General features: G+C 39.7%; 1 protein-coding gene across 11 annotated transcripts in view; it reads right to left on the reverse strand.

The window, feature by feature from the left end:
• The window catches only part of Afdn (afadin, adherens junction formation factor), a 135,476-nt gene that overhangs the window by 19,921 nt on the left and 87,957 nt on the right, over positions 1–27,598 (reverse strand). For all 11 annotated transcript variants that reach the window (XM_057761355.1, XM_057761352.1, XM_057761350.1 and 8 more), the window contains 11 exons: positions 27,327–27,592; positions 25,719–25,862; positions 23,016–23,214; positions 19,804–19,907; positions 18,106–18,192; positions 5,165–5,230; positions 4,932–5,005; positions 4,356–4,474; positions 2,376–2,570; positions 1,725–1,816; positions 1,176–1,361 (listed from right to left, as the gene is read on the reverse strand). In XM_057761355.1, coding sequence (XP_057617338.1) covers positions 1,176–1,361; positions 1,725–1,816; positions 2,376–2,570; positions 4,356–4,474; positions 4,932–5,005; positions 5,165–5,230; positions 18,106–18,192; positions 19,804–19,907; positions 23,016–23,214; positions 25,719–25,862; positions 27,327–27,592 — 1,532 coding nt within the window. The remainder of the gene's footprint in view (positions 1–1,175; positions 1,362–1,724; positions 1,817–2,375; positions 2,571–4,355; positions 4,475–4,931; positions 5,006–5,164; positions 5,231–18,105; positions 18,193–19,803; positions 19,908–23,015; positions 23,215–25,718; positions 25,863–27,326; positions 27,593–27,598) is intronic.

The following is a 27,598-nucleotide window of genomic DNA, read 5'->3' on the forward strand; positions in this document are numbered from 1 at the left end:
GTTTGGTACTTGAGAAGATGTGGTGTGGGCAGGCAGAGGACGTCGAGCTGCTAGCAGTCATGAGGTCCACCCAGGAAAAGGCAGACTCGCCCCCCGGAACAGATGAGAGGATCACTTTCTGCCTAAAGGAAGTTTCCTCTTCTCTTGGTGGACAGTCTCTTACGAGCACAACCCTTTCTGCTCTCTGCCTCTTTTTGTTTTTGTTTTTTCCCCCTCATCATTAGGCTCAGCTCTAATCCCATGTCTGCTTGAAAAAAGTCTTTTGTTTCCACTCTAATGAGAAATGATTATTTTTCGGATTCCCACATCATTTACTCTCCAGAACACATATTTATTTACGTGTCCTAGACGGTTTCTATCACATCTGATAGTACTTCCCAGTTTAACTCCCCAGACTGACATCTCCATCTTTACTGATTTGGACATAAGTCCAAACTCCTTAGCAGGCTTCTACAATCCTCTAATGAGCCCCGTTTGCCTTCTGATGCCCAGGCCTTTTCCTTCAGAAACATTCTCTGTACAATCACCTGAGATGGACTCTAAACAGGTCAGGTTATTTCCACACCGAGACCCCAGTGGTACCCACTTTTTCAGCAGCTCTAAGAAGAGTGTATGTTTTCTGTTTGTTTCACTTCTCAGCCCCACCTCTAGATCATCTGGCAGAGACAGAACCAAACGCAAGCTATGCCAGTCACTATATTTTCATTTGCAGTAACTATGCCTTACGTTATCGACATTTCATTAACCAAACCTTAAGAGGGACCAGAACTGCTTTTCTTAGGGTGTTCTGAATTTAAGCCTACTCCTTTTTGCCTCAAACTTAAAACACACACACAAAAATAAGAGGACAACTTTAATGTTGTATTAGTTACCAATTGTGTTTCAAAACTCATTCAGTCTTGAGCTACAAGATGGTTCATCAGGGTAAGGGTGCTCGCTGTCAAGGCCTGCTGATCTGTGTTTGATCCCCAGAACCCGTATGATTGAAGGAGAGAAGTGACCCCTGCAAATTCCTCCAACTTCTGTCCATGTGCCCCATGCACTCGCAACAAACCCACACAAAATACATATTTTTAAAGAAAAATACAGACAGCCATCACTGTCTTTATCCTGCCAAACTTCTGTACCATATTCCTTTGAGAGATGATAAAGTTTGTGAATCCATTATTTCTAACCTGGATTGCAATACTGGAATGATTACTTTCTGTGTGCATATGTGGCTTTTCCTCATAATTTGGCCACTGGTTCTGAGGAGGGGCCATCCGATCCTGGGATTTTGAAGCTGGAAAGGTAAAATACTCTCTGGTGTACGTCTGAGTAGGGATGGGATAGGCTTCAGGTCTAGGTGGAGGAGTCTGCTCCTGTAAAATGTAAAGACAAAAAAAAAGAGCTATTTAAAATTGTATGAAAGGTTAACTTAACATCCAGCAATCTGTTTTACAATCTTTTAAAATGCTGAACATTAAGTGTTATGCTAAAAATTAAAAATGTGATCCTACACTGTGAATCATGAGAAGCACTTTACTCAGTTAGGACTAATTCTCATTTCCCCCAGATTTATTATTTTAAAATTAACTTATCCAACTAGCATATTAAAAAATAAAAATATTAAATAACAAAAACTCAGGAGTTACATAGTCAATGTAACTTGTGGAGCACTCTATCAGATAACTCAGTCAACAAGAGAAAACAAGTGAGAAAGTCTTTCAGTTCATCTCTCAGACCTCAGTGCAGAGGTTTCCAGTAGAGACAGATGTTATCTTAGCTGCTGTTCCAGAAGCATATGGACTCTTCCCTCCAGGGCTAGGAGGCTGATCTGTTGGAAACAATCAAGAAAACCCAAGTTTCATATTAAATATCAAGTAAAATAAACATAGCAACATTCCTTCAAAGGCAGTAGCCATATCACACACTGGTTCGATGTCTAGCAGAAAGCCAGAGACAAAGGTGTACAAGAAGTAAGTCCCTACACCCTCACATCTCTTACTACCACAGCTCAGAAAAGGGCCAGGAAATGGTTAGCATCTTTGGTAAAGAGACACAAGAGTAAACACGTGATGTTTGTTGAATTTAATAGAGGTCTCTATTAAATAGCCTTCCATTCTTACTTCTTTGTTAGCAATTCTTTAAAATGTAAAAGACCTCAGCTTAAGCTGGCAACCTGATAACCTTTCCCAGAGACATTTTGAACTATAGTGTTTACTGAGTTAAGGGTTTTACAAGTAAAATTGAAATTTTATTTCCTTCAAAGAATATGATACCTCTAGGAAAACTCCACTCCGGGTAGACAACAATGCAAATAATAACTGGCAAAGAACAATGTGCCCACTCACTCTGGCTGTGACCAAACACCCTTAGAGAATGATTCTTCTTACTTGCCACATTGGGGCTGGAACGGTGATCAGCTCTGTTTTTCATCAGTCTGTCGTCACCAGGAAGTTTCTTTGGCTCACTGTACTCTGTCCAAGGCAGCTGAGGACTCTCTGGGGAGCCATTTTGAGCTGAATTATTATAGAGCTCAAAACCTTCACTCTTTGGTCTGGGTTTACCTGAGCCACGACGATCTGAAACTGAAATAACAGTGGATTCATTTATTCTCTGTTCCTCCATTGGTTCATAGAGTCTGCTTCGAATGCTCTGAACAACTTCAAAGGATGCATCTAAAATACTTATATTCCATAACAGTTCTTCGTATAATAGGGTAATTTTAAAAAAACAACAAAAACAAGCAAGTAGAACAAGACAAAACGCAGGTCTCACTGGATAACCACGGCTGGCCTGGAATTCACCAGGAAGACCAGGGTAGCCCCAAACTCACAGAAGTCAGGAAGCTATTTTTGTCTCCCAAGTGCTGGGATTAAAGGTGTATGCCATCACAAACAGCTTTATATATAAAAAAATTTCAAACTTTAAAATGTATTCTGACTAGAAAATATTTCATTAATTGGTATGTATCTATGGGGAAAATTGACATTATTTTCTCAACAAATGAACCATAACTTATTATAAGTAACAAAGTAACTATTTTAGAGTAATTTTTAAAAAGCCCTCAAAGGTAAATATGCTCCTCTCACTTGATAGAACACATATTAATACCCATCAGAGAAATGCTGTCACCTGCTATGATTACCCACTCCTTGTCTACAGTGCAGTCTCTCATCTGCTGACTTGGGACTGATTCATTACCCACTCCCCTCTTTGGGTTTCAAGATGATGTTCTGAAACATGCCAACATGTGATTTTGTCAGGATACCTTGCTGTTTCTCTGCTGCAGTAAATGGGATTCTAGGCTGTCTGACACCTTTCCTGTTGTTGATACTATACACGACAAGGGCTAGGATGTGCAGGTTCCAAAGCTGATTGGGGAGAAGGCAGCTAACAAAACAAAACTACACTTAACAGACTGTGCATACATTTACTAAAATCTATCATTAAGGCTGATCTGAAGGGTCAATGATCATAGAATAGTAAGAGTAACAATGTTTTCAAGTCACAATGTTTTCTTCCTCTTATAGTTTCTAAAATAAATTTTTAGGAAGCTTTAAATTTATATTGATTTTTTTCATAAAGATTTTAATATAGCTGGAGGATCAGTTCCCACAAATAAATTACTTTGTTGAAATAACTGAATTTTCTCTGATGAGAAATATGGCAAGATAACCTTGCCTTAGTACAGGCAGAATTAAAAGTATGCATATGACATACATATGCATATAAATCTCTTCTAAAGAATACGAAATACAATTCCTATCTTAAAGACTTTATGTCCTGACTGTGCCTATCAAAATTCAAAATCTATTCATTCTCACTGGTGCCCGAGTATCTACCTACTCTGTATATGGTCTATGGAGATCATTAACAGATAACCAGCCAAACAGGCTGAGGTTAAAATTCTCTTGAGAGCCAGGGGAACCTGGATGAACTAAAGTGTGGGGTTCAGGTTAGCTGGTGTCCACCTGAATCCTGACCTGGTAGTATTTCTCAGCACCATGCACTCTTAACTTTTAACTTCAAGAACTGGGCAGTAACAGTACCAGCAGCTGCTACACGGGACTTCTGATAACTCCCTTTGTAAAAACAATTATCTTATATGTATAAGTGCTTTGCCTGCATGTATACATGTGCGTGTTGGACTGGTGCCCAAGGAGGTCAGAGGAGGGCATCAAATCCCCTGAAAAGGGTTTAGCAGACAGTTTTAAGTGCTGGGAACTGATCACAGGTCCTCTGGAAGAGAAGAGGGTGCTCTTAATTACTGAGCACCCTCCAGCCCCAGTTTGTGGAAACTCCAGAGGAGTCACATTACAGTGCAGGATCAGTGTAGGACAGCTATTCGGGCTTGAGCCCCTAGTTCTTACTTCTCTGCATCATGGGGGATGGCTGGTTAAGGAGGGTGGCCAGGCCGTGATAGATGGCGCCTTGCTTTGCAACTTCAAGTGTGACCACAGAACTGGTTCTTGTCATGAGTTCTGCTGCCCTAGGAAGAAAATACAGAGTATAAGAAAACTGAGTGCTCACAGGAGAAGCTGTGTTCAGAACACTCAGGCTTAGGTTCCTCAACCTGAGAGCTGCTTGAGGAAATAAATTTGGCTTTCAAAAAGATTACCTCCTATCTATATTCTTTTTGAAATTATAAAAACATGTATTAATATCCTATTAATACTGACACAATATTTAAAAATTCTACAAGTACTAAGTATATGTGAATATATGTATATTTATATATTCATTTAAAGAAATAGTCTGGACTAAAATATGTATTTATGAGTGAACAGAAAAATGGAATTTATGTACTCTTAAGAATTTCAGAATTAAAGAGGCAAGTGAGGGCATGGAGTATTTCAGCCCTACTCTTTGAATTCCAATTTCAAAACTAAATGTAAAATATCACTTCAATACAGTAAGACTAAGCTTTAAACACCAATTAGTTATACCTTTCCTGAGAAAGTCCAACCAGACTTCGTCCATCCACACTGAGGAGCTGGTCACCAGCAGCTAGACGTCCATCCTTAGCCACCAGAAGGATGCAAGTGTAGGAAGAAAGAAAGGCAGCTGTTAGTCCATAGCAGCATCCTTCACACAACACAGCACCCACAGCTAGAAGCATCTGTACAGCATTTCACATAGCATAATGTCCTTCAACTGTTTCCCTTAAACAAATACTAACCACATCTGCAGCGCCTCCTTTCACAACAGACTTAACGTAGATTCCCAGTTTATCCTGGCCAGCACCCTATGAAAAAAGAAGGTCAGAGCAACACAATGAAATCACACTGCAGGAAATGAATAACACCCTGCCCACATACACATGGGTAACTTGACAAATTTTCAGGCCTCATTTTATACAAAAACTAGAACTATAAAAACTGTATTAGTAGAAGATACTTTTTGACAAAAACTAAAGAAACTAGTTAGGAATGTTTCTATTCTATAGTTCAGGTGTAGAAGAAAAGTACTCCTACAAAATCAGTCAATTCATGGACAATCTAATAAGAAAACGCCCTTAGGCTTGGAATACTCAAAAGGAGTATTTATAAACAGTCTGAACAGTCACAAACCCAAGAGAATGAGAAACTCTTCAAGTGGCCAACCCTTCGCCAGGTCGGGACAGAGAGTTAGCTGTGGTGTTGTTAATTTTTTTTTTTTTTGGTTTTTCGAGACAGGGTTTCTCTGTGGTTTTGGAGTCTGTCCTGGAACTAGCTCTTGTAGACCAGGCTGGTCTGTTGTAATAAGAGCGGCAGGGCTGTGTCCCCAGCACCTGGCCGCCCGCATGGCTAGCTTATGCCCCGAAATAATTACACGGAAACTGTATTCTTTTAATCACTGCCTGGCCCATTAGCTCCAGCCTCTTATTGGCTAGCTCTTACATATTGATCTAACCCATTTCTAATATTCTGTGTAGTACCACGAGCTGGCTTACCAGGAAAGATCTTAACCTGCGTCTGTCTGGAGTGAGACAATCATGGCGACTCCTGACTTGGCTTCTTTCTCCCAGCATCCTGTCTGTTTACTCCACCCACCTAAGGGCTGGCCTATAAATGGGCCAAGGCAGTTTCTTTATTAAATGAAAGTAACTCAGCCATCACTGGTCTCGAACTCACAGAGATCCGCCTGCCTCTGCCTCGGTGTTGTTAATTTTAAAACAAGAAAAGAACTTCTTGCAGCAAGCAGTTATGAACTAAGTAAAAAAAATTATCTAGAAAATACTATACTGTAACTCATATATAACTAAGGATTCAAACACAAATACATAGCATTCTTATAAAAAAAAAAACCCTAATGGAGTCTTCAAGAAAAACTTAGGTATCATAGATAACTTCAGGATCAATATTCTGCTTAGAGATCATAGTATCAACAGATCAGCTTTGATCTGTTCCAGTAAGATTACTTATTGGAACTATTAAACCTTACTTGGGTATCAGTGGAAGCACAACTGAGTATATATATACTTTTGCACTAACAGCAGAAAACACAGTCACCTTAAAAGCTATGAGATATCGTGTCCTACAAGAAAAAAAAGTAAGCACCAAAACAGTGATTTCAAAAAATTAAAATAGATTTTTTAAAAGAGTAATAATCTGGAAGATGTGATCTTTATGTGCAAACAATCCATAGTTCCTATTAGTTAACAATTTTATTTTACAGAATTTACTGCTGAAGCTGGCTCCTTTTCCCCTGCAGTAAGGAGGAGGATGTAGTGATTAGGAGTGCATAGCAACCACACAACAACTAGGAGAGGTGGCAGTGCCTGCCACAGTGCATTATAGGTAAAAAAAAAAAAAAAAAAAAAAAAACAACTGGAATTCTGAAGGAAGATCGTATGAAAAGCCATAAAGAAACTTGCTAAATTGTAACCCAATTTAAAAATGTAACTGGAGGGGATAGTAGAATAAATCTGGTATTAGATGGATTAAAGGGAAGGGAGAGGAAATGGTAGGGAGAAAGGTAGGATATATGAAAAAGTCTCGTGTAAATGCCTAAGTCAGAAGGCTAACATCAACATAGAGTTGTGAGGGTGGGGTAGGAGGAGTCTCCACAGAGGTACACCGCATGGAGTGAATAGCGCCATTCTAGAAGACATGGGATAAATGAAAACTGCAGGGCCAGGCATGGGCTCTCTCCCTACAAGCTTCTGGTCAAGGAGGATCCAGAAGTCTCCAAAATAGTGCAGGCTATCGGCACTGCTCTTAGCTGCCCACCATAAAACTACATGGTTAGAGCCTACCACTGAAGTACCAAAACTTTGGTTACAGAACATAAAAATCAATCTCAAACCAAAAGGGAAAATTCCTCCCTTGGGGACTAACTTTCAAAGTGTCAGAAGGTACAGTGCAGGCTGCTGGGGGAGAAAAGACACCAATAATCTTATTTAATGCTTGTCCCTGCTTACTAGAATACCAACCTGCAGAGCAAGATGCACCAAATGCTGCAACAGTGACATGCCTGTGACCGAGGTAACTAAGTGCTTTCTGACTATATTTGCGGCCCACTCCACAGAGGGAATTTAGTGACTGGTGCTATCATCTTGGCCAAGCCCGTGGCTGGGAGTTCACAGAGATCCTATTGGGGAATCTACTATTCTTATTTTCTGAGTGGTTGTGCTGTCAATCTGCCTTCTAAATACTTGTTCATATCCACAGACTGTTATTCTCAGTCTAGGCGGGAGATGCCTCTTTATGCAGTGGGCAGCAGTCAATGTAAAGACTCATAACTGTCAAAAGGCTAAGGACAAGTGATGGATTATCAGTACCAAACTTAACATCTTTTCCAAACCCTCTCCTTCCCCAGCAAAGTTCAATCAACACTGTAGAAGGGGTGGGGTGGGGTGGGAGAGGAGCTGGAGGGCAGGAAGAATGCTGTGAATGTGCTGACCTCTGGGTACACTGCACTCAAACTCACGGTGGCTGCAGTTACCTGAAAGTCTAAGTCAGCCAAAATTCCAGCATGGGTGGGAGAAGATCTTACAAGGCCTCACCCCTAGGTGAGGAGCTATTGTCAGCTGACAGAGGCTGACAAAAAAAAAAAAAAAAAAAAAAAAATCATTCTTTGGGGGTGTGGCCACTGGTAGGTTTCCCATGTGTCAGTGAATGGCTGCATACACTCTATGCGTATATGGGTAGCACTACAGGGCTTAATAGAGGACACACACACACGGCATAGTGATGCATGATTTTAATCCTAGTGTTCAGAAAGCAGAGGCAGACTTCTGCTCCCTACTAACTGGCAGGAAAGCAATGCTTGCTGAATGTAAGAGCAGCACTGCTGGTGGTGTGGAGAAGAGTCTGATTACATTTCTGCATTGCAGTTTTGGTAATGCAACGCAGACCTTACAATTTATTTAGCTTTTTATTTTTAATTACATGCATGTGCATAATTTTAAAGTATAGATTTGTGCACATGAGTACAGCACTCACCAAGACCAGAGGCCCTTGAAGCTAGACTTACGGGTAATTGTGAACCACCCTATATGGGTGCTGGGAATCGAACTCAGGGCCTCTGCATGTTCTTAACTGCTGTGTCACTGTTTCAATTACAATTTAAATGGCAAACGTTTATTCTTTAAATAAAAACCAACTACTGTCATCTCTAGCAAGAAAAACATTTGGCAATAATAACTAATATATTTTAGTAGCACTGCTATAAATAACACCAAGTATAAATTTTAGAACAATAAATTAATCATGTCATTTCTGGTATGTTCCAAAGTATTATTAACAAACCCCCAAATAATCTTCCTCTTACTTGGAAAAACTACAGTGAGAATACCTTTTAAAAATCATGGAATAGACTGACCTGAAGCGAAAGTAGCCTGTCTGCCCTTCCCTGCACATTGCTGCTGTCTTCAGTCCCCCACCTGGGGAAATGTCCTAATCATTTTAATCATCTCTTCAGTAATAACACTCCCGAGGTAACAGCTAGGCTCCTTAGTTCATAGCTATTCTAATTCTAGACACCTACTACATAAGCTCACATTGTAGACTCAATACGAACTACAAGTAGTTACTTAAATAACCTCAAATCCTGGCTATTTCAAGTTAGGCAATTTAACACACACATATACAATGTGAAATTTTAATAAGCACACATTTAAATATTCACGCAAAATTGATCATTTGGTAAGTATTTAATGATCCTGTTAGGACTCTTAAAGTAGGCACAAACACATCTTCAGTGTCAGAAACATCCTGGCAAAATGAGGAAATGCTTCTAATTCCACCTACCTAGAGAAATCACCTCTTCTAAAGCATATGTGAATTCCACTATCTGCCTGCTGTATGCAAAGACACATGTTCTCCTTCCTGAGTGCATGTTCAGGTATTAACTTCCCAAGCCTCCATCATTTAGTGTCCCTAGACTCACCTACCACCAGTCCCGTCCTCTGTTCTCCTCACTAGCATTCATATGGAATTCCCCTTGTCCCCGGGGAAGGCGGTTACAATGGCCTGTCTTACAGCTGTCTGTGTAAATAAGATGGTCTGTCTTTTCAACTACAGCGCATGATCAGTCACCCACCCTTTCCTAGAAAAACTGTTATATGTTGCACCGCAAAAATTCCTTACCATTTGGGGAGTTTTTACTACTTCATCTGAACAGAAATAGCAACATGCTAATTAGTCTAGGGTTTAAAGAAGAAATAGCACAGATACATGTAAAAAGAAAACCAGAGGCATCTAATCACTTACAACTTATTTCTAATAATGCACAATATACTTTAGCCTAATAAGACTAAATTCAAAATTTCTTACCATGAGGTAACAGTTCCTATTTTATAGACATATAATAATTAAAACTTATTTTATGGTAGTTCTACTAAGTTCCTAAGTAAGAAAGAAAAACAGAGTTTAGAAGTTATCTCTTATTTGATACTGCACATCAGTGTATGGCTTTTCAGACACTGAAGGGTGCATGTGTGGCCTATTTAACCACTAACCAGAAGTCAACAATAGAACACAAAACAACAGCTTAAGGGCACTGGCCAAATAGCACTGAACCATTTACAATCCTGCTGTTCAATACCACAGTCACTAGGACACATGTACTCAAAATGTGGCTAGTTCAAACTGAAAGATGTTGACTTCAAAAGCATAGCATGAAAACAGGATGGAAACACCCTATTAGTCTTTTTATAGTAATTATGTATTAAAGTATTATTTTGAAAATATTAAATTACTTTTTTAAAAAAGCTAGGAGAAAATTTTAAGTTACCTGTGTGACCCACAATCTTTTTTACTGAATAGCACTGTTAAGAATGAAGGAATTTTTTGGTGTGCTGTAGTTTATCAGTCACCATTGTTAGCAATAAATTCATAATTATGCACAAAAGTGTCAAAGTAACATCTTACTGTAACACATATGTTAACATTACATATTCTGATTTCCAGCCATGAGAAATGCAATGAGAATAATACTGAAATAAATATATAGGGCTAAATAATTTTTTTAAAAACTATTTGTCTAAAGGTAACTAAAATGCTTAAAATGTTTGTTCTACTTAGTTGTCAAATTATAAGATTAAACATAGCCACTATAAACTTCTCATTTAGTAAGTCAACTCCTTGAATGAAAGAAAGAAGGAGATCTTTTAGAAAACAGTTACATGTTTCCAGGACACCAGGCGCTACCCCTCGTACACCACCTGAGATCCACATCCACAGCACAGTGCTCAAGGTGGGTGGGCTCGGCCTCTGTGCCCTTTGTGAAGACCACCTAGAAAGCAAGTGCCCAGAAAAGCAGGCAATGCCCAGAGAAGGCAGGGGTCTGGACACCTAGTTATACCTTAGGCATTCAATATTCTAATCTTAAGACTGCACCCAACAGATAGGTGCTTTTCTTCTGTTTACGTGGAGAAGTAGGGTAAGGGAGGTGAGAGGACAACTATCTGTACTTTACCTGTAGAAGGTTAGGAAAGAATGTAACAAAAGAAAACAAACCATGTCAGAAAACAGGACACCCCCGACCCCACCCCAGACTAGAGAGACACGCACACACCTATTAGCTGCCCCAGCCTCTGGTGAGATGTGAAGGTCCAGAAAGAAGGCTGTCCGTCTGTCCTCCTAACTCTTACTACCTTCTCAGAAGCCTGAAAGGTGCCAGTTCCCTTCTCAGTAGGGAGGCACTACCACAAGAAGCCTGTTCTCCAGCTTGGCTGCCAACAGAGTGTGTGGGAGTATGCCTCAGTAACAGTATAAAAACATCATTAAACCCAAAAGAGGAAAAAAAAAAAGTCAGAGGAAGAGGTGTCTGCCAAGCAACATAGGGCTTAGCCCATTGTTCTGGGGTGGAGGCCCAGCCTAGACTCCCCAGCTGGAGCACAAAACAACGTGGGCTGGATGACCTAAGAGCCAGGAGCAGCCCAAACGAAACTCCAGACAGAAACGCTGCTGGGAAGCTCTGTGCTCGCCAGCATTTTCCTCACGTCTTTTAGTTGCTTTCTCAGACCAACTATCAAAGCCCAAACAAGGGTTTTAAAAACACTCTAAACATCTTTTTTCTACCAACTACCTTAATTTTTAAATTGGTTTAAAATGCTTTCTTCACATGAATTTCACCTGCAGCAAGTCTCAAAATAAGTTATTCCAACAGATATGGTGGTAAATAATGTAACTGAGCACAAATTCCATAAACTAAGCTCTAATATCAGCTGTGTTCTTTTCCCGTTTACAGCAATACAAAATCACCAACAAAACAATGAAATTGACCACATCATCCATCTTTTCTCTATGAAACAAATGAGAATAGCCCCTCAGGAGTTCTGAAATGGGATATGGGAGGGGGTTATTTAGACAGAATTGTGCAGAACCTCCTTAAGAGTCTCAAACCTGAGAGTCCTGAGAAGCTGCCTAAGGTGTAACTGCAGAGTATAAATACACCTGGGTTCCTAGGCCTTAAATGAGGGTGAGGTGTGAAGGGGTGTCGTTCTGTTTCTTTGTAACCACAGAGCAAAAAATTGGTTCTTTAAAGGAATACCAATTATGCTATTAGATTAATACTCCAATGAAATTCGGTATTTCAGTCAATCCCAGAAATAAATACTTATGTAATAATAATCCTGTGAAAAAAATTACCTTCTTATGTAATTCACCATTTTGTTTTTAGCAAAAACATACATAATACTGTTCAAACTCATAAACCACAGTCATAAGGGATACTGTGTCATTTCAAGAGAAAGACACTTTTTGCATTTCTGTGGAAGACCCTTTCCTGACACAGAGGTACTTTGGAACAAAAATAATTTTTTAAAAAGACTTTCATTTTTATCAATGTGTGTGCACATGTGAATTTGTTATGTGTGTGCATGCCCTGGAGTCCTGAAGAAGGCACTGGGGTCTCCTGAACCTACAGTTAGAAGCGGCTGTCTAAACTTGGGTCCTCTGGAAAAACATCTGTACCCTTAACCTTAATCTTAAACCATCTCTCCAGGCATGCTTTTAAGAGGAACTGAAACCCCCGAGTTCACTTGTTTAACCAGGTCTTTCCCACGAAGGGTTACAGACCATTACAGAATACAATGGGAATGTCTCAAATGCTTCAAGGACCTAAATTATAGTCTATGTAAGGAAATGCTCTCCAAGAGAGAAGGCAGCTATTAACAGTTTGCTCTCGCTTTTTTAAATTATAGAAATCTTACGGTTTAAGCTAAGATTTAAAAACTAAAAACTCCGTATTTAGTCTAAAAGAAACTATAACATCTTCAAGGCACTAACTACCAACTTATTTCCAGATAAAATCTGTAATATAAATTGACATTTTTACGTTCTTAAAAACACCATCACAACAAAGGCTACGGAGAAAGCCTGCCTACTCTGCAACTACCAACGCAGCTACAAGTAAGACTTATGAGTATCTGCGAGGTGCTCTTGAAATCACACAGCGGCAGTTACTATTAAAAGCAACCTTTTAAAAAACCATATTATAACCAGTAGTGTTAGAACTTACATTTTTCCTGAATAAAAATCATAAGAACGTCATATTTTTTATGAACCTTAAGTATCTGCAACATAAACAGAGAACAACAACTATCCAGGTGTGTAATTACCAGCTACATTTACGGCTCATTCTTCATGAGCAAGTTAATTATTGACAGGTTTAAACAGGTTGTGGTGGAAGATGAAACACATTCTTTAAAGATCATAGTTTGCACAAGAACATTAAGGACAACACCCTGAAGAAACTCACCACTGATTCCATTCTTCCAACAACGGAGAACCACATTTTTATCTCTAGGACAACAGTCTTGAGCTGGAGACCAGTTGTCTACTTCTCAGTTTCAACAGCAACCAACACAGCTGGCTTTTCGAGAATGGATTGCCACAACCCTGAGCTGGATGCTGTGACACTGGATGGCATTTATCAACATGAGCTGGAACCAGTGTAACACTCAGATTCTTATGCAACCAAGCCACTCTGATTTTCATTCCGTTTGTCCTTTATTAAACTTTAAAGGGTTATAAAAATGAAAGGGAATTGTTTGTGTTTTAAAAATCCAAATTAAACAGGAAGCGTCGGCATCGTATTGTCCCACAGATGAGTAAGAAGTAGCATGCTGAACTCTCCAAAAGCAACGTCTCAGAAAGTAAACTGCAAACCCACACCGCTTCCAAATCATCTGGATTTCATAAAGTTTAACCACCATGTGGAGGGCAAGGAGAAGAACTTAGTAGCAAAACACGGCTCAGGGTTACAGCAGCAGAGTCATACAACAATTAAAAAAGGGAAAAGGCCTGGGTTAAACACACAGACTTCCAGCAAACAACACAAGTACAGACACAGGAAGGCATTCGGGGTGACAGGAAAACACAGCAGGGCTGGGTGGAAGTGGTGTGTATAAGTAGCTACTACCAGAGTTTTCTATGGCTTCCTACTCAACCATTAGGACAAACAATCGTCACTAGTCTTAACGGCACAGAAACGGCCTGCAGAAACAGAGACACAGGTGGTAGGCAGGGAAAACTGGACGAAATGCTGGGAGAAGGAAGGCGGAGAGAGAAGCCATGAAGCCACTACAGACAGGCGTGCTGGAACTTTGTTGGTAGGCCATAACCTTGTGTGATGCACAGGTTAATGGAGATGAGTTAAATTAATATGTAAGAGCTAGCCAATAAGAAGATAGAGCTAATGGGCCAAAATTTAAATAATACAGTTTTGTGTGATTATTTTGGGTCTAAGCAGGCCGGGCAGATGGGAACAAGCAAGCAGCTTCCTCCTCAAATAGGCAGGATGAGGAGTAGTACTGTCCCGACAGCCCAGAAAACCAAAAGTGTAAGTGACTCATCAGGAGACAGGGCTGACCATCCTAACTTGTACCAGAGGTCTTCATACCAATCTATCTTATATTCAAAATGCACTATGAAATCTTAATGGTACGGTGACTCCATCACTGTATATATAGAGACTTCTCACCTGCACTGCACTGTCCTGGCAGCCTGCAAACCCAGGATACTTGTGTTTTCTTTCGCTGAGCTTTCATTCCCATACTATAAACATGATAAATACAGTATGAAAATGGGCATGGTGAACAGCTAGCTATTCATCTGTCTCATTCAAAAAACAAGTGCTAATATACTACTATTTCATATATTAAAATGGCATTGTGCACTTGACAGAGAATTTTTAATTGTTTCCTTCAGAGTGCCCACATACCAATTCCTAAATTTCATCTCTGGCTCTTTTTGTTTGTTTTTCAAAACATGGTTTCTCTGTGTAACTGCCTTGGCTGTTAATTGCTGGAATGCACTCTGTAGACCACGCTGGCCTTGAACTGGCCTCTGCCTCCCAATACTGGGATTAATTAAAGGCATGACCCACTACTCCAGGCCCTTCTGGCTCTAACTTTTTGAGCTCCATTATCCAATTCACTGCTGGGGGAGGGGGGGAAGAAAAGAAAAAAAAAAAACCAAACATTTATTTTTATCAGGTTCCCAAAATTTCAAGTTCAATCCTGAATTCACAATTTCCCCTTTTCTTGACAGCTCTACCCACAGAATGATGCTGCTACAGCAGTGAGTCTGCCCTTCTCAGTTAAATCTCTTTGGAAACATCCTCGCAGACAACACAATGGTATCACGGTGTCTCCTAGTGATTCTAAGCCAGTCAAGGTGACAATAAAGATTAACCATCACTCCACACAGCAGAGCAGTGATCATATTACACCTAAGTATAAAAAATACCACTCTGCCAAGACCCACCTTTACATGGCTGAACCAGTAAGTCAAGACCTGCTCTTGTAAACTAAGTTTAAGGGAACATAGGCCGGACTGTGACTTTAGCTTGACTTGATGTCCTAATTCTCTACTTGATACCTGACAGAGGAAGAAGAGTGGGCAAGGATGCATGACGAAGCCGGAGCCTACAATTACGAAAAACTAGGTCCTTTGCATCAGGACACCACACCAGAGAAATCAAAACCCAAGTCACACTGGAGTCTGAAGAAAACAAGTCATTCTGCACTGGAAAACTTTTTCAACTGGAAATAACATTAACCCTGATTACGGTCCCTCTCCAGCAGACTAGTATTAGAGAAAAAGATTATGTCCACAACACAATACAGAAATGAAGACTTCTTTGGTTTTTTTCCTTTGTAGCACACAAGAGTCAGTCCAGAGCATCACAAGAATACATATTTACCACTAAGTTATACCCCATCCCAGGAGTTAAGTCTTTCCTGTGTATGAGTGTGGCAGACTGATCTCTGAACTTGTTTCCCCTCTAGAAATGGGCAGTAATTCAGCTATAATCAAGAAGAAAATGGTTCCATGGCTAACATTTTCCTTTCAAGTTTCCAAATGTTCTAAGCTTGGGTCAAGTATATTATAATCATTATAACATGATGTATGATCTGGGTCACATGAGATGAACAAGGATTTTGAACAGTAAAGTATGATCAGAGGCCTAGGATCTTGGCTCTGACCATCACAGGTGATTTCACAGAACCTAAGTTTCAGGTGGGTACAGGTTCCTTTTGCCTAGTCCTGAACAAACTTGTTGACAGTTCCAGACCCTTTTGTTTAGCCATGCCACCAAGTCTCAGACACCACTGGCTTTTCCCACCTTCCAAACCCTTCATTTTGTTGTGCTGCCAACAAGGCAACAAGACTCCTCTAATCTGTCAGCCCACACTCTTAGCACTGTACAGCACAGCTCTCTCCACCACTTCTGGCTCTCCTTGCAGATGCAGACTGTTCAAACAAGGTACACACAACACTGGTCATTCTTCCCTGCTTGTGTCCTCACTTCTACCCATAACATACCTCTGTTGGGTCATTTTTCTAATTTCTTAATTCCAAGAGTCAGCTGAAACCCCACAGTGTTTGGATGACTACTTCCATGCTCATCAATCTACTTATTTCTTAACTTTTAAAATATAGTTTCATGGTTGACAACTTAGTGCACTAAAAAAAAATAATAAATAAATAAATAAATAAATGGTTCATTGTGCTGGGCAGTTTTTGTCAGCTTGACACAAACTAGTCACTTGGAAAGAGGGAACTTCAATGTAGGAACTGTCTCTATGAGACTGGCCTGTAGGTATGTCTGTAGGGGACTTTCTTGGTTAATGTAGGAGAGCCCCAGCCCACTGTGGGCAGTACCATCCCAGAAAGGTGATCCTGAGTTACATAAGAAAACAAACTGAGCAAGCATTGAAAAGAAGGCAATAAGCAGTGTTCTTCCATGGTTTCTGCCTCCGGGTCCCTGCCCTGAATTCCCTTGATGATACAGAATGCAACCCGTAGGATGAAACAAACTCCTCTGCAAGTTGGTCATAGTGTTTATCACAGCAACAGAAAGGAAACCAGAACACACATGCTTTAAAAGTAAAAACAAACAAACAAAACACAAGCTCTTATTTCTGTTAACAAGTATTTCCATCTATCCCAACCCTGGGGCTGACTTGGGGAACAACACCACTAGAGAGAAAATGTTAGTTGGGTAATAGAGACAATGAAAGTCAACTCCTAAGGATCAAATTCCAGTTCTATGAAGTTCTAGGCTCAAGAACAAGCACAGGACACGAGAGCTCCTATTTCCATTAGGAAAATGCTGGCGAGGTAGGACTCATAAACCTTGCGTTTTAGGTTTTTTGCTTTGTTTTGTTTTTTGAGACAAGACTGCACTATGCATACTAGACTGGTCAAGAACTCCACCTTCTTGTCTCTGCCTGCTGAATGCTGGGATTACAGGATGCCATGATGTCTACCTTTGAAAATGAGTGTGAAGGGCAAAGATCCAAGAAGGAATGATACAGAAAGGAATCCCACATTAGAAAGGCCCATGTGCTTACAATCTGCCCCAAGTCAAGAACCAAGACTTTGGTAAGTTTCTCATTATTTTGCATGGTGCAATGCTGACCTCATGGTCTCCCTATACCTCATGCCATGTGTACTGTATGTAAATCAATGGGCAAGGGTAAGAGACTTAATGCAACCTTAAAAAAAAAATATATCAGCAGTGGGGGAGGGGAATGAACAAAATATAGTAACATATTTATGAAAAAATCGTAATTAAACTCATATGCTAACTTAAAATTTTCATTAAAAAACATCTGTTCCATTGAAAATACCTGACTATGATTGTGGAAGCTTTTTTCTGTTTTTAAATAATAACTTCAGCCATACTGTTAATTTCTTCTTTAATAGACTAGTAGGACTTAGATGCCAGGAGAACAGGGAGGGTGCGGGAGCTGCCAGCACTTCAGATGGACGCACAGCTGTGCTTAGCTCCACTCCCACCCTCCAGCAGAGAAGACCTAGAGACTAGAATGGTAGTGCTATTAGGTCCCCATGACTGCCACACACTGAAAGCTGAAAAGATCCGATATCTGATATGACAAAGTGACAGATGCAACAATTTCTCTATTGTCCATGCTCGCTTTTCCCATGGTGCCCAACTAGCCTTGACCATGCCTTTAAACTGCTTCCTCTGAGACTATGCCATCTCAAGGAACCATTCACTACAGCCCCATTCTCAGAGAAGAGCTGATCCTCAGGGAATGCCAGGAGGACAGGTAGCATGTTCCCTTCTCCCAGAAGCAGAGCTGACATCACTCTGGTCCATGCCGACTCATGGTCATGGATGGGAGAAGATGCTCTCCAGGGGCTCCCTCAGTCCTACCTTTGCTGCTACAATGCTGAGGCCCATTCCATTCTGTTTTTTTAGGGTCACAGTGATTATTTCAGGTTCCTTCCTCAGAGGCTGGGCCTAAAGATAAGAAAGAATCTCATTTTATCTCATATGGTTAGAAAGCTAGTTAATTTGTTATAAACAAAGTAAAGAAAGGGTACAAAAAGTTCACTACCTCAGGTACTTTTCATTTGCTAAACAGTATTACATCTTTTGGCTAAAGTTTAAAAGATGAACCTAGCTACAAATGCCATTCAAATGTTAAGAATTAATTTATGAAACAAGATTAAGCTTCCATTTTCTACCAGGCTAGAAAATACAACCATAAAAACAAAATCCAATTTTTACCTTTATGATCTTTTAAAATAAACTGTTAGGCTTTTTGTTTTGTTTTCCAAAGAAAAAGCTTAAAATTATTTTATAATTTTCCACTGTCTGGGAAGATAGCAGAAAACGGCTGTAACAGAGATGAAATAATACCTTCATCTCTTGGGAAACCGCACATTTTATTTAAAATGGTGAACATAAAGAACTATAGGATACAACAGCTGTAGTTTCAGTACTCCATCAAGAAATACATCCTGAGTTGGGCAACCAGTGCAAAGGAACTGAGCATAGGCGAGCAGAGGAGGCAGCCAGGGCTTGGACAGATTCAAAGACAGTGGCTTTTGTTGTATTTTGATTTTTAAGGAAAGCATTATTTAAGTCACATATTACACTCATGCCAAATTTCACACCAAAGTGTGAACAAGGCTAAAAACAAAATGAACACTGAATACACACTAAGAGGAAATGTAACTATTAAGATGCAACTGCAAAGAGACAGTGGTTAAATGAAAGGCGAGACACTGTAAAGACCATGAAAGAACAGGAGGGAGAAAAATAAAATTATGTGACATTAAAATTTTTGTTTTATATAGATCAGACTGAAATCTATTTCCTGGGTAATCTGAGAATAAATCTGAGAGATGAACAATCAATGAATCCAAAAAGTTAATTGCTTTCGTATAAAATCTGGTCATCAGAAATTGATACTGTTACTTTGAATTTGACCAAAACAAACAAAGGAAGTCAATTAAAAGAAATGGTCATCTTGTTAGGAGTAAGCCCACATATTTGGTATAATGACAACTATCAATTCAATTTTAGGAGATGGCTCTGATACATGTTTAAATCTAAAGTTTTATATAAACATATATACTATATAAAATATTCATTTTGAAACTGTATTTGAAGCAAAATGTAATTTTCCTTAAGATTAAAAAAATTTCTTATTATTTCAAAATTATGAATTATCTGATACACATTTAAGACAAGTAGAAATCAGTAGAAAAGAATGAAATATTTTTTCCACTGAAAAATATTTTGTAATAAAACTGTTCAAAGTTATTATACTAATATGTTCCAAAAATATGTATGTAGGCTGCCATAAGTGTTATCATAAATATTCTTTATTGCTACAGAACCATTTATCTTACAACACAAAACTGTACAGACCTGGCTCAGGAAGTAAATGCATGTGTTTTTACAAATCAAAGTTTTAAAATGTTTGAATCAAATTGGTATTGGAAAATCATTTTATAATTTTCCATCATAACATTCTATGTACGCAAAGAATAAATTATATCATATCTCCTAAGTCATTATGAACATTTCATATTTTACTCCATCCCAACCTCAAATACTTGCCAGTTCTGTGTTCTCACGCATAAGGTGACTTTCATAATCTGCACCTTCAAAATATATCGTCCAAGTACCTGGTGAACGTGTATGAGGAATCAACCTGCAAAATCCTAAAAAGAAAATAACTATTTATAAGACAGATAAGACATACTTAATCCCACACAATTTCCAACAAGGAAAACAAGACAGATTACTGATTTAAACCATTTTTCTTTTTATGAAAATTGGTGGACTGCTCTGTAAAAACAGTCTTACAAAACTATACATCCCATCCGAAAGGAAAACCCTCAATGACATACACATTTGTTTAGCAGAAGAAAGGCATAAGGAACCAGAGAATGACACAGACATGGGCTGCCAACCTGTAACACCAGGCTGGGTTGAATGTCTTACACTACAGACCACTTAACTTGCATACCCTGGGTTGGGCGAGTCCTTTCTCACAACATTCTGTACACATTTCCTCAGCTCGTGTGCATTTCAAGTCTTAAAGAATGGTTCTGTTTTGCTGTTTTCTGAGGCAGGAGCTTTGAACTTACTTTGTAGCCTAAACTAGCCTCAAACTCATGATCCTCCTGCCTTAGCTTTCTGTTACAGCTGAGTGGAGAGCACTTTTTTGCCTATTATGTGCAAGGTCCTTAGCTGGATCCCCGATACTCCCACCAAAGTATTTCTGATATCCTTATTCAGGATAGAGAACATATTTAAAATACTAAGACCTTTATTCAAAGCCATCTCATCTTAATTTAGTTAAATTTTATTTTATAGTCCTCAGTCATTTTTGACAAAATATCACATAAGCTTTCCATAATTCTTCTTGTCGTGAACACCCAGTGTTGCTCAAGGTCTCACCATATGTGGACAGCTGCATGTCTGAAGCCTAGCAGTCCAGAGTCTTCCCTGGTTTAGTGTTTTATCAAAGGAATATAATTTAGATTGCTGTTATTGGAAGAAGGAAGGAGAAATATAAAGAGCATTAGCTGAAATAAAAAATATAATGTAATTTCACTTTAAAAATGTTTCAATCCAGCGGTTTCATTGATATGTAACCAGAATTTGTTTTACTTCCTCATGTTTTAGAGAACTATAACGCTATTAAAAATCTGAAATTTCAATAACTGTAAACAATGTTTTAGATTTTCAAATGTCCAGTTTCCACAATGCTCATGGAAGTGGGTTTGTCACAGCCTGAGGCACTCATCATACCCCGGAATGGGCTGGGCTGGTTTACAGTCTTTCACAGAACTGCACAGCATGGGGGGGAGTGGAGAGTGGAGTGGGGTACTGAGAGTGCACAGTAGTTCTTTAAATCAGTTTACCAAGAGTAGAGTGTAAAGAATCAAGAAACACTGATGTCAAATACTCAGCCCACTTTACACCTTTAAAGGCATCTGTGTGCTAGGTTGAATGAACTATAAACATCCAACATGTATGAAATAATACATGGTTGCCAAAACCAGAATGAAATACCAACTGGCCTCAGATCACTTATCCAAGAGAGCCTAGGGGAAGATATGAAGGAAACTCTTCATCAAGTTAAGACCTCACAGTTTCCATGTTGGCAAATACCCATGGTGCACAAGACAAAACCGGCACATTATAAATTATGTCCAGTGCAAAGTCGGAGCAGATTAATCTTCTAGCTTACTTATTTACAAAACATTAATTAACACATTTCTGAGTGTCAGCATGAAGCATGCCTAGGTGAGTATGGACAGGACTGAGGAAGCCCAGCCAAACCGAAGCTACAGTAACTCAGCACTATGAAGACAATATTCATACCACCACTGGGAAGAGAAGACTTAAACATGCCCTGCAAGATAAGATACAACCCTCAGACACAGCTTCACGCGAAAGGCATAATGCTCACACCCCTTTACAACAAACTAGCACCCTAGTCCCTGGCTCTGTACACAGTCTTGATGGAAAAGCCTCTGGAAGCATCTCTAGACACATGTCTCTCTCATGAGCAGCTCGACAGCCTATCAACAGAAGTAATAGATAAGACTCACTCCTGGGGATAAAGTAGCTATTTACCTGCTCTGCTGAGATGCGCACATAGAAACACACCTTTAAGTAGATCTTCAGCGAGCAATCAAGCCTCTTTACTGTGTTCCCAATGCAGGCTTAAGTTTCTGTTAAAGATGCATGCCTAGAATGTTCACACTATTGTACCCGGGCTCAATTTCCCTATCTGGATATAGGTCTACCTGTACCATGAATAAGTGTTTTTCAGGACTAAACACGTTCACTCTCCTTCAAATATCACAGTTTTCCTAAATGACCTCACTCTGCTTCCCCAACCTTGGACTTTGTGTCTGAGCACAGCAGACATGCTAGGAGAACTAAAGCACAAACTGCTGTGCCAACAACACAGAGTTCATGCAAAGAGGTAGTCTTTCAATGTAATGATTTTTTTCATCACTATACTTCTGAAGACCTAAAACTATTTTTTGTGGTGAAACAGTCACTGAAATTAAAAAAAAAAAAAAAATCACACACTACATTTATCTATGGCCACAGAGTCCCTTCACTAGTCTTACTATTTGTCATTTAGTTGAACCCCTAATCTTTGGGTCTACGTTCCTACTCATCTGTTATTCTCTACATCATAAAAAATGTAGCAGAGTAGATTAAAATTTGTATTCCCTCAAAGCCCACTTAAAAGAAAAAGTTTTTTATAATTGTCATATACCAGCAAAACTGTATATTAAATGTCACAGAGGCAGTCAGGCAAAAGCTGGAGACAGCTACATGTCTGTCTGAGGTGGTAGCCCCAGAAGCTGTGAGAGGACACTGGGCACTCAGAGCCTCCCTCAACAGGCAACCTGTCCACTGTCACACCTCTTAGCCCACTATGTGAGGAAGGAATGGAAAAGAAGAAAGTGTGACTAGCCCATGACAGTTTGGATGGCGGGCAGTGAGCTAGGATCTCTCAGAACCCTGGGAGCCTGTGCTGCCAGGAGAAAGGTATAATCAAAGGTACCTTGTTATGGCACCGTGTGGGAATAGAGCAGGTGCTCAATCAAAGAATACAACACACCCACACGGGTGGTGTCTGGGCATGTGAGATCTTTCATCTCAGTGAAACTCTCTTGAGTCATAGGAACACAGTTTCCTTAGGCACAGTTCCATAGGCCTGTCATTCAGAGAGCCAGTGCAAAGCTCCCTCGAACCCAGCTGCGTGCACCAACTGAGGTATGACAAGTGGTATTTACCTCTCTGGCAAAGAGGGTCTAAAAATTCTTGTAAACCATTTGGAATGTTTCTGACGACATCACAGGAATATCCATCTTCTGGCAAAAGAAAAGGTAGCTGTAGGTCAGGGTCCTCCTCCAACTGAACATCTCTGCCATCACTGCGGGCGAGCTCATCAGCTGTGTTCTCAGCAACAGCCACAACACTTTCTATGAGATCCTGCAGAAAACAGATACTGACTCATCAAGAGATTCTGACCAATGGGAAGCACTTTGCTGTGTCACAGACATGACCTCGGGGAGAGCACACTCAACAGGATACAGAAAGTTGGCTTCACAAGGTAGTCACACACCCAACACACAATACTTAAAGACAGAACAAGAGGCTGATTAACTCGCAACTACATATGGCTTTAAAACACTGTTTTACCACAAGATATTCTTGCTGGGCAGTGGTGGCGCACAACTTTAATTCCAGCACTCAGGAGGCAGAGGCAGGCCAAGTCTCTGAGTTCAAAGCCAGCCTGGTCTACAAAATGAGTTCCAGGACAGGACAGCCAGGGCTACACTACACAGAGAAACCATCTCAAAACAAAACAAAACAACAACCCCCCCCCCAAAAGAAGCAAAAGATGTTCTTCTCTTGTCCAAAGAAGTTGATTTATTTGCACATATTAAGTTAGACAATTATTTTTATAGAACATGAAATTCATACAGAAAACTTTATGAAATAACTATTAAAAAACAACAACAAACAAAAAATATCTATGATTAGAAGTCTATTAATAGAAGAGCTGCAGAATTGGGGGGTCTATGGATAATTTATATTACCAAATACACTACTGAAACACACATACACACACACACATCTGGGGGTGGAGAATAGTGAGAAAGAAAACAAACACGTGAAGCTCAAATGTCTTAATTGTATGATCTATTAAAATGAAGATCCCAGCTCATTTCCCCCACAACTTCAGTATCAGGAGCAAAGCAGCCCTGGGCTCTACCACCATTTTCCTTTTCCATATAGGGAACAACTACCCAGGCTTATAATGTCACAGGGTTTTGTCTGTTCTTGAAATTAACTAGCTGGAAGCCACTGCATATATTTTGCACACACATACAGTTTCTTTTGCAACAACTGCATCATAATATTCATGTACATTGTGGAGGCAACCACAATTCCTTCTTCACTGTAGAAACATTCCTCACATCACTGTAACATGGTTTTCTGCACTGTATTGCTAACTGGGTTATTTTCATATGCTGGCTATTTTGTACCTGCCTTTTATTGTTACAACTCAATACTGAACTTCACTTGTCCATCAACTAGCATAATCTAGACACAGCTGGCTCAAATGTAGATGGTATAGCTTGGATCTGAAGCACACCTAAAGGTTTATGGATTGGCGGCTTGCTACCCATATGAAAGAAGTGAGGCTTTGGAGAAATGATTAGGTCAAAAGGACTCTTGTCTTTTTCAATGGATTAATAGTTGGCAAATTCAAAATTTGAATGGGCTATCATGAAGTGGTGGAACCAGGAAAAATTAGGTCTAACTGGAAAAAGGTTATTGGGGGTGGGGTGGGTGTGAGGGTTGATCTTTAATGGACCTCTTCCTGTATTTCAATTTTTTTTTTAAACTGAAGAGTCCATATATACTTACCCTGTATATACAAAGAAAGAACAGGTCAAAAAAATGATTCTACCCAAGCCTGGCATGGTAAATATTTAAACGGGGTTACCCATTAAAATCAGCATGGGCAACTTATAGGTAGGTATACCACCAAAGAGGAGTTTCCCAACCATCAGAAATTGTTACCTGTTCATATAGTCTTCAGGTGGACAAGGAATCCTGTGAGTCCTCCCCCTATTCCACTACACGATGTTAGTGGGCTCAATCCTGTGTCTTAAGGGTCTAGTGTGGGTTATCAGCTCCTCTAATTTTAAGATGGCAACACCATGTTATAACCAAAGGACAGAGCTCCACGAGTTTTCTGTTTCCTGGCTGCAGGGAGTAAGCAGCTCCTGTTCATAGCATCTTCTCTGCAATCATGTCCTCTATCTTACTATAGTCCATAATCAGGGAACATGTTGATCATGGACTGAAACTCTGAAACCCTAAGGCCAAATCTTTTCTTTCAACTATTTCTCCTAGGTATTAACTTAAGAGGGTAGCACTGTGGTACAATCAATAAGGATAGATATTATGGATGGGTTTCTTATCCTAAAGTCCTTATTACAGCATGAGACCAGTATACATAAAATCCCAGGCTCTCTTCTGGGTGAGACTGGTTGTTATTAATCATACATACACTGATGTATGAAATCTGGAAGACTGCTATGGTAGTGAAGACTTATGCTGTTGCTGATGGCAGGAATGTACATACGGTATATGAAAAGAATCCTTAAAGCTTTAAGAGCAGATCTGGCTCTCCAGAACTTAAGCACAGTACTTTAAATTTCCTTTCCTCTAGTCCTCCCAAAAATTTCCTAAGAAGCAATGTCCCAAATTAAATAATTTCTTTCTTAAAATGCTTATATAATCTATATTTTTTGCATTGAACAGCTAAGACTTCAGAGTAAAATGATCTCCTATGATAATTTTAGGCAAGCTCACTACTGACACATCACTGAGAAAGCTTTCCTTTTCTTCCCCCTTCATCCTAACCTTCCTGTGCAGACATGCCCACACTACATGGTATCATGGTAATAGTCACTTACCGTAGGGATAACAGGCTCATCAGGTGCACAGTGGTAATTTTGTAATAAGGCTTGAAGTTGCAGAGAATTTAACTTAAAGCATGTGCTGTTTATATTTGGAATGTCATCAGGCACATACTTATCCATGGTAAGCAAAGTAGTAGCCTATTTAAAAGAATAAATATTATAAAGTATGATACTAAAAATATTTTTTCAGTAAGGTTGAGAGAGTAGGTTAGTGAAAGAGCTCACACTCAGCATCGTATGTGAGGTCCTGAGTTCAAATTCCCAGTAACACCAAACAGAAAACCCTTTTCTAACAGTTGTTAAGCTAATAACTTGTTAATTTGGTTTTGAAATGCAGAATGTTTATAAAGAGGCATTAACATTTAGCAACACATATTAAACTACAAGCATACTTTTGAAGGTTCTTTAAAATAGCCTCTTGGATTTACTTTATGTTTAACATAATTTGATCCAAGTATAATGCTTACAATGCACTTATAAAGGTCTCTTTGAAAGTCTGAATATTTATACAGTAACCCAGATGATCAATTATAGGAATAAGAGAATCTTGCTAATACAAATTCTGATAAAAGTTGAGAGCTAGGGGCTGGAGAGATGGCTCAGCAGTTAAGAGCATTGCCTCCTCTTCCAAAGGTCCTGAGTTCAATTCCCAGCAACCACATGGTGGCTCACAACCATCTGTAATGAGGTCTGGCGCCCTCTCCTGGCCTGCAGACATACACACAGACAGAACATTGTATACATAATAAATAAATTAAAAAAAAAAAAGTTGAGAGCTAACTAGTTTCTCAGGACAATGAATACCTTCAGAGGAGATGAAGGCATAAAAAACAAAAGCTAATATATTAGAAAAGATTCTAAATGTTGTATGTTTTGAGGTTGCACATACTTATTTCCCTTAGTTATAAAAAGCAGTTCCTAGACTTTGGAATCTAAAGCTTTCTCTGAGAGCTGTTAAGATAGCAGAATATGACTTGCTAACTAATTACCATCTATACTTCCGTATAAGGCTTTCTAAAGTATATCTTGCCAATCTCAACAAAAACACTTCAATGAAATTGCTATCCTACTGTTTATACACCTTGTTATAGGGTGAATAATGACCCTTGAAATTGTGATGTTGGAGGCCTGAGTATTACAGAAAAGGGACCTTGTTTATATACCATTGGTTACAAAAGGAGGGCCGTGCTACTGGTGCCCTTGTACAAACCGGACACTTGGACAGACATGTACCCAAGAATGCCACATAAAGACTATGACAAAAATGTCCAACAAATGCCTACGCTGGGCAAGCCAACAGAGGGTGGTAGAACAGATCTGTAACAGTCCCTCAAAAGGTACTCACACGGCTAGCACCGTGGTTCCGAGCTCTAGTTTCCAGAAGTGGGAGGTAATAAACACCTGCTAAGACATTTAGTTTTAGCTGCTTTGTTACAGCAGCCAAGATTTTGCCACATCACTGCCTGACTATACGTGACAAGACAAAGACTGAGGCTTTACTGAACCCAAGTTCTTGTCCATTATAAAATCTGAAATCCACCACAAATACATTAACAGGGAAGAGGGAGAAGCACAGAGAATGGAGTACAACCGTGTACACACCTGCACAATCCTGCTCAAGTGACAATCAGCTGCCAGCTCTAGTCCCTGCTTCTCTGCCCAGGCTTCAATATGCCCTAGCTGCTGGCGGATAATTGCTCCCCAGTAGTGAGAACACAGGCCTGAATCTGGGTCAGTCACCAATCTGTTGAACAGCCACATATTGATAAAATGGAAGAGCTGGGAGAATAGCTGGATGGTCAAGGCAGCATTGACCCTGCAGCGCCTCAGCAAGGACATGGCTCCGGTGAGTGTATGCAGCACGTCATCTGTTC

The sequence above is a fragment of the Chionomys nivalis genome, chromosome 2 (genome assembly GCF_950005125.1).
Source record: "Chionomys nivalis chromosome 2, mChiNiv1.1, whole genome shotgun sequence".
NCBI lineage: Eukaryota > Metazoa > Chordata > Mammalia > Rodentia > Cricetidae > Chionomys > Chionomys nivalis.